General features: G+C 40.7%; 1 protein-coding gene across 3 annotated transcripts in view; it reads left to right on the top strand.

Moving 5' to 3' along the window:
• The window catches only part of pum3 (pumilio RNA-binding family member 3), a 45568-nt gene that overhangs the window by 28122 nt on the left and 5997 nt on the right, over positions 1 to 11449 (top strand). The window contains exons 1-14 of one of the 3 annotated variants that reach the window (XM_061800423.1): positions 726 to 880; positions 1325 to 1395; positions 1476 to 1664; positions 1947 to 2145; positions 2745 to 2820; positions 2912 to 3005; positions 3307 to 3373; positions 4824 to 4998; positions 6694 to 6797; positions 7111 to 7189; positions 7648 to 7746; positions 10391 to 10444; positions 10581 to 10661; positions 10744 to 10886. In XM_061800423.1, coding sequence (XP_061656407.1) covers positions 1329 to 1395; positions 1476 to 1664; positions 1947 to 2145; positions 2745 to 2820; positions 2912 to 3005; positions 3307 to 3373; positions 4824 to 4998; positions 6694 to 6797; positions 7111 to 7189; positions 7648 to 7746; positions 10391 to 10444; positions 10581 to 10661; positions 10744 to 10886 — 1427 coding nt within the window. In that variant the 5' untranslated portion in view covers positions 726 to 880; positions 1325 to 1328. Of the gene's footprint in view, positions 1 to 725; positions 881 to 1324; positions 1396 to 1475; positions 1665 to 1946; positions 2146 to 2744; positions 2821 to 2911; positions 3006 to 3306; positions 3374 to 4823; positions 4999 to 6693; positions 6798 to 7110; positions 7190 to 7647; positions 7747 to 10390; positions 10445 to 10580; positions 10662 to 10743; positions 10887 to 11449 lie in introns of those variants that run through there. The other 2 variants (XM_061800424.1, XM_061800425.1) reach the window with 2 other exon arrangements.

Here is an 11449-nt window from a genome sequence, read left to right as displayed (position 1 = left end):
GATCAGAGATACGGGGGAGCTGGAACGGGACATTAACTTCAACGATCTGGCGCCGGACCAGTCGTCCCCATGGTCGTATATACACCGGGGCACAGCTCGGGCTGGAGCATGACAACGATAACATAATTGTTCTTGACAAATAATCCCTGTCTAACTGTAGATGTTGCTCTCATGGATTTAAGGCAAGATAATCTTTAACATTCCCAGAATGGGGAAATTTGCATCATTTCAGCAACAATAATGGACAGAGGTAATAAAAAAAAAATTCACTACCTTGTGGTCTCAAAACAAACAAACAAAAATCAGCAGATGCATAAATTACATTGTCAGCCATGTGAAAAAAATGAGTGCAGGCAAATGTAGATTGCTCTTACGTCTTTTACGTGATCGTCGCAATTTTCGCGCGTATCTAATTCCATCCTGTTGCCCAGTTTGGTTGCGTCTGTAGCTAGGCAACAGGAAGACATCCCTCACACTGCTAAACTCTACGTCATTGGCTGATGGTTATTGTAGGTCTTCCATTTTTGTAGTTTTTTTTTCTTAGTTAAAACAACTTAGGATATTTTTAGGACTATCCATCTCGACATGCTCATTTCAAGAATATATATTATCAGAAAGAGAAACGCGTTTGTGGACATTGCCTGGGTCAGATAGTAAACGAAACTGGACTGAAAAATAAACTAAAATGTAATCTCATTCGTTACCGTTCATTACTTTTCCTTGCCTTCCATTATGTGCCTCAGCACTGTCGCAACGACTCGACGTTTTACGGCAGCAAACATTGGGTTTGATTGGATTTTTCAGTGCCGTAAACAGTTGAAGGAAAAAACACGCATGATGAGAGTTTGACACGGCGTGTACTCACGCGTACGTTCTGAATGTAAGTCAGCCGATTAAATCAAATAGCATAATAGCCAGTGTTGCAATTTGTACGCCGGTGTTAATAGAAGTTGTCAATCGTGTACTAATATTTTTTCTGAAGATTGGTTATTTTTTGTCCTGGGAACGCTCATTCAAACGTAGCACAAACCCACGAGATAAAAATGGCGACAGTTTTCAGTCGCAACGTTTTCAGAGAAACAGATTCAAATACATTCTAAGTCAGTTCCTTTTCTGTAATAACCGGGGCAAACGTCCTTTCCTCACAAATCATTTTCCCCTTTTCATGTGTTCTTTATATTACATTTACACTTGGTGAGACAGCTTTTCTTAGAACCTTCCCATCTTCACTCGTGTAATCAATCTTGATTTTAGACTGCCGAGATAATTTATCATTTATAATCTTATAATCTAAAATATACTGATCATGTTTCCGTTATTTCAGTACAATGGAAGCTAAACCCAAAACACCATATTCGCCCAAAGGAGTAAAGAAATTGAAACAGAAAGGAAAGGGTAATCTGAATATACTTTTAAACTACAAGCTCACAATGTAGGTTCACCTAATGTGCTCAATGTCATCAATCTCTATCCAGATTCTCCTGGAACAGTATCTGGTAGTCGGCCTCCTGGTAAAAAGCCCTTCAAAGCATACAAGAAGGACACACAAGGCAAAATGGGGAAGAGTGGCGATAACGCCAAGAAACAGACATTAGCTAAAGGTGGGAAAGGGCCAAAAAGAAAGTTTGACAAAGAGGAAGGAGACAATGAAAAACAGGACAGAGGTAAGAAATTTCAATCGTTAAGTCCATCTCATATAAAGACAATAAGTAAGTAAGTAAGTTTCTTTCGGCTTGTCCCTTTCGGGGTCGCCACAGCTACATTCATAGAAATAAAATGCAAGTAAAGGCTGGACCAAATGCTAAGGATTCAAATCTCCAACTGTAACTATTGCAACTGAGACATTTGTAGCCTACATGGCAACAGGTTTTATTGCACATTTTTTCCATGTTAAGAATTGCCACACACAAATTTGAAATAGTAATTTTAATTGTGTGTGTGACCAGGCCCTCAGGCAAAGAGGTTCAAGAAAGGTGACTTTAAGCCAAAGAAAAAGAAGGAGGGAGTGCAGCCGTCAGATGAAGACCTGAAGAAAAACAGGCTGCAGAAAAAGAAAGACCTGAAGAAGAGCAGACAGCAATCGGATCGAAAGGACATGTACCAGATCATCAACCAGGCCAAACAAGTGTGGGGAGATCTAAGGATGTGCGTAAACTCAGAATTGTGCACACAGGAAGTAAAGCTCCAGATGGCTTCGTAGATTAATAGTATCCATACAGTAAATCCTGACGCTTGTATTTGGAAGTATGGGCCGATAGTATTTTATGCTAATTGGGTTTCATGTCATTATTTTCTGATCCGATCAATGACAGCATCGATTGGCTACACACAAGACATTTAACTTTGCGTCTTTGTCATGTATGAATCCAAAAGCTAGTTTAATTTTAACCTTGTCACGTGTCGTTTGGTGCAATACTGTAGTATCTGATAGCCAATAATGTTTTTTCAGTCTTGTCAGTGGAAAAAACAATCTGTGTGAGACTATTTTGACAAATGTAAATTATTTGCAGTCTGCACAACTTAAGTACATTGTGGGGAATGGTATTTTTAAATGCTTGAACAACAAATTTGATTGGGCACCTGAAGAATGTACACAAGGAGAAGTGTGCTGAAAAAACCCCAAGCAAAAATCATGGAAAGCCTAGTATTCAGCATTGACCATAAATATAATATATTGAAAGTAAACAATACTAATTTGTGTATCCTTTCTCATGTCGTGCGTGCGTCCGTGCACATGTCCACAGGAAGAAGTGTGACAGTGATTTAAAGAGGAAATTGATGAAGGATCTTCATGAACTAATTAGGGGGAAGTACAAACAGGTATTTGTCAAAGAGTTTGAAAATCAGTTTTTCCTTTTTACATGGTCTTCTGTTTTTGTATATGCTGAGAATCAATTTCTCCCTCCACCAGATGGCGTATGCTCATGACTCTGTGCGAGTGTTGCAGTGTTTCATCCAGTGGGGTAGCCACGAGCAGAGATGGGAAGTGTTTGAGGAACTTAAAGGTGAGGTATCTGGACTATATGAATCTTTCAATGCAGTTATCAATCCAGCCATGGATCTGCAATATTAGCTTCAATTGAAGATTCAAGGTTCATTGAAGTCCTTAAATGTAGCATTTATAAGGTTTTAAGAAAGAGGCATTTTGAGGACTGAACAAATTAATTTTCCATGATTCCTATTGGAAAAAATATTTCATGTGGAAGAAGTGAAACATTGATAATTTTGAAAGACTTGATAACCATTGCTGTTTGTCCAAAAATAATCCTGATTTTGTTATATATGTCCTCTCCCTGTGCTCTGCAGATGAAGTCATTGTTTTGTGCAAGTCGCCATACGGCAAACACGTGGTGAAAAAGTTGCTGATGTATGGGTGAGTGTCTCCTCCCATTTTAACACCTTCACAACCACATTGCACAAGTAGAGATGACAAGTCTATTTTTTTTTACTGTTGCCATGTATTCTATTGTTACGGATAGCGTGTACCGTAATTCACGGCCGACAGAGCGCACCTGGTTACAAGCATCACCCAGTACATTTGTAAAGGAAATACCGTTTGGTACATACATAAGCCACACATGTGTAAAAGCCGCAAGTGCCAACATTGAAACCCACATTGAAACACGACATATTTACAAAGAAAGATGGTACACAGAGGGTTTAACGCTAGCGCCGCAGTAACGCTAGCATCGTGCTAACCCTAGCGCCGCGCTAACAGGGCCGGTTAAAAAAAAAAAGCATACCGGTAAAAATCTCTGAGACGCGGCAGTAAAATGCTAGCGCAGCGCTATCAGGGTCAGATTGGTAAAAGTCACTTCCTTGGCACATATATTCCACCAGTCTCAATCTTACCTTTTCCCCTCGAGTGCCCCCTTGGGGCCGTTAGGAAAAAAATGCACAAATTACCTGCATCACCGTATAAACCACAGAGTTGAAAACGTGTGAAAAAAGTCACGGATTATAGGCCGGAAATTACGGTAAATGTTCTGGCGTTTTGCGTACTAGGCTCACTCGGAGTTTACAAGTCAGCGAGCCTAGTTTGCTGACCTGAAGAAGAACCTGCTGAACACCAACGTAGAAGTGCCCACACGCACTTCAAGCACAAACAAGGAATGCACACTTAATGCTTTTGGCATTGGCCCAACAACATATAGCAGCACTTAAAAGTGTGGTTTAAACTTTGGTAAAATAAGTGACCAGTTGCCTCAGTTCTAACATAAAGACTCAGCCATACCTGAAACTGGACATCACATCCCCCTCAAGAAACTCCAGCACATCCAAACTACACTGTTGGACTCCTGACAGAATTGCAAATGTTACATCTCACCCATTCTCAGACCCTATACTGGCTTCTGGTACACTACCAAATCCACTACTGTACAAACTGCAAAGCCGCTCCATACCTCACCGTGTTTCTCCTAATACCACCACAACATTCCTCTGGTCCACTAACACCCACCCCCTCCACCAAACCAAAACTAGACTCTCCAAGCATGAGAGGCTGGGCCTTCTGAGCACCTCTTTTTAACATCTTTGGACCCCCTACGACAGTCCCCACAGGGTCCAAAAGGGCGGAAATCTCCAAAAAGAGGTTACAAATTTTCATGAAAAAAAAAAAAAATCTGAATCATCTTTAATGGCCAAGTGTCTGTTCTAATCCTTGCTTTTCTATATTATCTGCCTCCACCTTGTCCAGCTGTATTTTATTTGTCTGAATGCATTTATTTTAAAACTTATCACTTTGAGATTTATTTGAAATGTAGAAAGCATTACAAGAGCACAATTTTTAATGAGCTGTGCACCTGTTGTATTTGCTTCTACAGGAATAAGGAGCTGGTGGCAGCGGTGATGCAAACATTTAAAGGAAACGTACGGCCGTTGCTTCGTCACGCCGCCGCTTCTGCCATCATTGAATACGCCTACAACGACAAAGCTGTCCTTGCGCAGAGACACATGCTCACTGAGGAACTGTACGGAACTACCTTCACCGTGTTTAAGGTACACACTCACAACCAGATGGCAACTACATCGAATTATATTGTATTTAAAGTAAAAATTGTCCTTTGTGTGACGCCGGTTGAACTCAGTTCGAGCGACTTTCAGAAGTCCAATTGAGGTAAAGTTTTTGGATTCTAAAAGAAATTATTCCCAACGATTACCTTTTTTTTAACCCAAAAAAATTCCAAGCAACATTTAAAGTAACGTATCATTTTCACCCATTGTGTGTGTTGATAAGTTGAGGCTCATTGCAAGGGACTGAGAACTAATTGGTACCGTTGTATAATATCTTTCATTTACGCATTCAACTTTGATGGTACAACTGTATGTGCAGTATTGACTTGGTTGTATTGTAAAGATTGGGGGATTAATCGAAATTTAACCATGATTTTGATTTTGGTTTTCGACTGGTCATAGGTTCTAATCGAAGAAAAACGTTCCTGTATTGTGAACGCACCCTGAAAACGAAACATAACTAGCTCCATTGCCCCACACTGCCTCCAAGAGGCTTAGGCTTGTATAGCAGGAAGATCAGATACAGTTGTGGCTTTGCATAAAAAGACACAAATGCCTTTTACTCTGACATGAAATCAGATCTAGGAATGCCAACATGATTTCTCTTTGCTAAATGCCATAAAATGGAGCAAAGTACTTTTTAAAATTTATGTAATAGATAATGGAATCCTCTCTTGTGTTCCAATGATTTTAGTGATGTATTTTTTTTATTTGTATTATTATAATATATTATTTTACTTTTTACTAATTTATTTTCTTGTTCTATTAAATTTTGGTAGTTTGTCTTTGTTTCTCTCCCCCTCTAGACACTTGGTTCCGATCAATTCATTGACGCCGGTTCTCAATAAATTTCAATTATAATGCTAAGGAGCCACAGACCCACCTTAAAAACACAAACTATTCCAGCATAAAAGGGATGCAGATCCTCCATTCTGCTTGACTATTAACTACCAAACAGAACAAAAAGAATTAAATACTAAGTTTCAGAATTTGTGAATTGGTGTCATGTTTATTAGTAATTGACATTTCAATATCAGTCAGAATAACGGAGATGAGAATTTTCCGTCGATCGGCAGATTTCCGACTTTTTCAGACCAAAATGACCATTCTCGAGATAAGCACAAATCCGTTGAATTTTTTTTTTTTTTTTTTTGGGGGGGGGGGGTGGGGGGATCTTGCGTATCTTAGTGGTTAATCGAGTTTCACCATTGGCATGTACATGTGTTCTCGGTTCTCAGAAATCGCAGTGTAACTTGTTAGTTAGCCAAGTAATGGCGCGTGGGACTTAGCACGAATTGAACGACGGTGTGTTCAAAGTTTTACGATGGCGAAAGTGTTAGAAAAAAAGGATGATCAAGCGAGGGCAATTGACAAGGATGCTGGAATCAAAAACTGTTTCAGACGGGGATGGCTTGAAAAAAGTGTAACCGTGCAGATAGAACATGTCTAACCGAACACATACAAAAAGTGGACATTCCCGGCAAAGTGCTGTGCACTCTGTGTTCCGATAGGAGCAAAAAATATCCAGGAGGAAAATCAAACCGACCACCACCACCATCGACAGACATTTTCAGTGTTTTTACAAATTGGTCATTCTCATCCCTGCAATAATCATGATCACTGCTATTTCGGTAATCACCCAGCCCTATTTGTCAATTTTTTTTCTCTCCGTGTGTGCAGTCATCAGTGTGCAACACCATCGAAAAGGTTGCAGAGGCGAACCCAGGCAAGCTGGATCAAATCATCACTGATATGAAGCAAATTCTTACGCCAATGGCACAGAAGTAAGACTACTGAAAATGTATACTCTTACGATGCAAATTAGATACAGTCCAAGATTTGTCCATTTTCCAAGGTGCTTATCACGGGAGTGCTGGAGCCTATCCTACCGAAGTTTTGGCGATAATATTTAAGAAAAAGATATATAACTATACAAGAGGAATTGGTAATTTTTGACTGACAGGTATTTATTAATTTAGGTGTTTGTCATACTTGAATTTAAAGTTAAGATTGCAGCATACTGTCGCATTGTGTAATGTTTTTTATTTTGTTTTTTTTGTCTTCAGTTGATTGATTTTTCATGCCATTGTGTTTCAGAGAGCAGGTCATCAAGCACTCTCTGGTTCACAAAGTCTTCCTGGACTTTTTCCTGTTAAGTCCTGACAAACAGAGAGCGGTGAGTGTATATTGTTTCATAAGTACGTCATGTTTAAAGTCAGTCTGTCTCGTGTCCAGAAAAATCTCCCATTTCCTTTGCATGAAATGGTAACCTGCCTTACTCTGCCTCTGATTGGCAAGCACCAGGATGGGATTCACATATGTGATGCGCGGCTGCTTGATTCCCATGTTTCTCGGCGTAACCAATAGCTTGGAGTTTAACTGTGCCTTGTTAAGTGTATCTCTTCATTGGTGCCATTTTTTTGGGGTCCTAAACCAAAGTGATGTTTAGCACAAAACATATATCGGCATTATTTACCTTCAGGGGGGCGTGCCTTTAGCGTCCTCCCCTACGCCCAGACTTCCCCCTGTAGCGTTTGCATGCTGTCCTCTCCCATGTCCGCTTTTCCTCTCTATAACTAGCATGTCAGCTCGTCAGGAACCCGCTTCAATGATATATGGTATCACTTTTTACAGGAGATGATTGAGTCAATAAGGGAATCAGTTGTCTATATGGCTCACACCCATGATGGAGCTCGAGTGGCCATGCACTGTCTGTGGCATGGGACTGCCAAGGTAAATCCCACACCCCCACCGGCACACACATGTAATCACACTATATCATATCATATTCTTTGGCTAAATTAGTTGGTACTCTGATACCTAGGAAACAATTTGAAGTGAGAATAGAGCTTCCAAGAGAAACGTTATTCTTTGCTTCCCTCAAGGGGCATATGTAGGCAGTTGCAAACCCTTTTAGTGGTGATGTCAGTTACATGTGGATTTTCACTGTTCGCAGCCAGGCTTGGTCCCATATCCCCTGGGAGTAGTAGGACTTGACTGTGAATTTAGTCCTAACGGCTGTATGTCAAAGGTGGCAGGTAGTCTCATGTGTGTCTCAAGTCATAGCCTTCAAGTCAAAAGAAAATCCCAACTCACAAGTACTAAGCTCTGTACTTACGAATGGTGGAACACAAGTTTTGTCGACATTTTAAAAATGTATTACATTTTATTTTTTTCAATCACCATGATAATAATGCAAGGGGCCCCATAGCTCAATGGTTATAGCATTCATTTGGTAAACCTGAGGTTGTGAGTTCGTTTCTAACTGGGTCCCCCACTCCTCAATAGGGGTTGCGTCAGGAAAGGGCATCCAGTGTGAAGGTCTGAGCGCTCCCGGTGCTGAAAAGTCTCCCTGTGGTTAATGCACATGCGCATATATTTTGTAAGCTTCGGCCAGTCTAAAACATCCCCATCCATGCTTCAACATGTGCCATTCGACAACTTGTCGCCGAGTGTTCATGTTTGCTATAGACGTCTCAGAAAGATGATCACAGCGCACCCTAACCCAATTTGTGGATATCTTTATCAACTTTTGTTTAAATGTTAGGTTAGGGTTAGGTTATAACGTGTGTTAGTTCCTTCTATGTAGAAGGGGAACTATGAGACCGGGGGATTTCCCAGTAAGTGTCTGCTACGTACCCAGAGTTCCCCTGTTAGTAACGCATGCGCATTAATCACAAGGAGGCTTTTCAGCACAGCAAACAAATATGAGCGTCCATCTGAGATGACATGCTGTGGCAATCCCTAACGGGACAACCCGAAAGAAAGCGGTAATTATAATGCCAAAGCGGTACCATACAGCAGACCTATATACATACATAGAGTGAAGAAAATAAGTATTTGAACACCCTGGTATATTGCAACTTCTTCCACTTAAAAACATGGAGAGGTGTATAATTTTCATCGTAAAAAAGAAAAATCCAGAAATCACAATGTATGATTTTTTTTTTTTTTAATTATTGGTGTGTGATACAGCTTTAAAAAAGTATTTTAACACCTGTCCATCAACTAGAATTCTGACCCTCAAAGACCTGTTAGTCCGCCTTTAAAGGTCCGCCTCCACTCCATGTGTTATCCTGGATCGGATGCACGTGTGAGGTTGTTAGCTGCATAAAGACACCTGTCAACCCCGTACAATCAGTAAGACTCAAACTTGTAACATGGTCAAGAGCAAAGAGCTATCCAAAGACACCAGAGACAAAATTGTACAACTCCACATGGCTGGAAAGAGCGACAGAGAAATTGCCAAGAACCTTGGTGAAAAAAAGGTCCACTGTTGGAGCAATCATTACAAAACGGAAGAAGCTAAACATGACGGTCAATCTCAATCGGAGTGGAGCCCCATGCAAGATATCACCTCGTGGGGTCTCAATGATCCTTCGAAAGGTGAGGAATCAGCCCAGGACTACGCAACAGGACTTGGTCAATGACCTGAAAAGAGCTGGGACCACCGTTTCCAAGGAAACTGTTGGTAATACACTAAGACATCATGATTTGAAATCATTTCGCTGCTTAAACCAGCATATATCAAGGCCCATCTTAAGTTTGCCAATGACCATTTGGATGATAGAGGAGTCATGGGAGAAAGTTTTGTGGTCAGATGAGACCAAAATTGAACTTTTTGGTCACAATTCCACTAACCGTGTTTGGAGGAACACGAATGATGAGTTCCATCACAACAACACCATCCCTACTGTGAAGCACGGGGGTGGTAGCATCATGCTTTGGGGTTATTTTTCTGCATATAGGACAGGACAACTGCACTGTATTAAGGAGAGGATGACCGCGGCCATCTATTGAGATTTTAGGGGAACAACCTCTTTCCCTCAGTCAGAACATTGAAGATGGCTCGTGGCTGGGTCTTTCAACATGACAGTGAGCCGAAGCACACTGCCAGGAAAACCAAGGAGTGGCTCCATAAGCAGCATATCAAGGTTCTGGCATGGCCTAGCCAGTCTCCTGACCTAAATCCAATATAAAATGTTTGGAGGGACATTGTTATTTCTGGATTTTTCTTTTTAGATTCTCTCTCTCACAGTGGACATGCACCTACGATGAAAATTTCAGACCCCTCCATGATTTATAAGTGGGAGAACTTGCAATATAGCAGGGTGTTCAAATACTTGTTTTCTTCACTGAACATACAGCTGGCATCCTCTAGTCTTGCTCTTTGATTTTCTACTGTGGTTCTCAAGTATTTACTGTTTGAGCATCATTAATTGCACCCTCTGGTGGTTTCTGCCACATCGTGACATCATTCAACCTTAGCGAAACAGAACAATACCTGCAACCAGTTGTGACCATTTGTCTCATTTAAATTGCAATGTAGCAAAAATGTTGCTTTTTGCTTTGATCTTTGTTTATTTTTCTTCTTCAGGATAGAAAAATCATTATCAAAACAATGAAGACATACATGGTGAAGTTTGCCACGGTGAGTTTTCATATTAATTGCATTGCTTAAGGCTAAAGGACATCAGGAAGTAAATGTTGCTGTAGATGACGTCTTGACACAGTTAAGAATGGAGGAGAGCAGAGAAAATGTGTGCTTCTCCTGTGTTCTTCCTTAGGGGGAGTTTGGTCACCTGGTTCTTCTCGCCATTTTTGACTGTGTGGATGACACCAAACTGGTCAAACAGGCAGTGTTGTCTGTAAGTGCAAGTTTTGTTTCCCCGCACTCTTTGGTTTAAAGACTTTCAAAATGACGAGGTTCTCTATTTCTCACTTGCGTAGGAGCTCTTGTTGTCTTTGGATGAAGTCATCAGTAACAAGTACGGCAAGAAGGTTCTGTTGTACCTGCTTAGCCCCAGAGACCCTGCTCACCTGCTGCCCGAGATCATCAAGGTGCTGGAAGGAGGAGATGGCAATGCACACAGGTAAGACATTGGAAAACAATGTCAGAAATAATAAGGTTTGCTTTGCAGATTAGTAGTGGTGAAAGGAAACAAAAACTAAAGACATATGTATTAAGTACAGTGAAGAATAGAAATATTTGATCACCCTGCTATATTGCAAGTGCTCCCACTCAGAAATCATTGAGAGCTCTGAAATTTTAATCGTAGGTGGATGTCCACTGTGAGAGAGATAATCTAAAAAGAAAAATCCAGAAATCACAATGTAGGATTTATTTATTTTTTTACGATTTGTGATACAGCTGCAAATAAGTATTTGAACACCTGAGAAAACCAATGTTAATATTTGCTACTGTAGCCTTTGTTTGTTTTACAGAGGTCAAACGTTTCCTGTAGTTGTTCACCAGGTTTGTACACTGCAGGAGGGATTTTGGCCCACTCCTCCACAAAGATCTTCTCTCGATCAGACAGGTTTCTGGGCTGTCACTGAGAAACACGGATTTTCAGCTCCCTACAAAGATTTTGTATTGGGTTTAGGTCTGGAGACTGGCTAGGCCACGCCAGAACCTTGATATGCCTCTTACGGA

This window comes from Syngnathoides biaculeatus, chromosome 17 (assembly GCF_019802595.1).
Source record: "Syngnathoides biaculeatus isolate LvHL_M chromosome 17, ASM1980259v1, whole genome shotgun sequence".
Taxonomy (NCBI): domain Eukaryota; kingdom Metazoa; phylum Chordata; class Actinopteri; order Syngnathiformes; family Syngnathidae; genus Syngnathoides; species Syngnathoides biaculeatus.
Note: the sequence above shows the minus strand (reverse complement) of the source record. Positions and strands in the feature narration are given on the sequence as shown.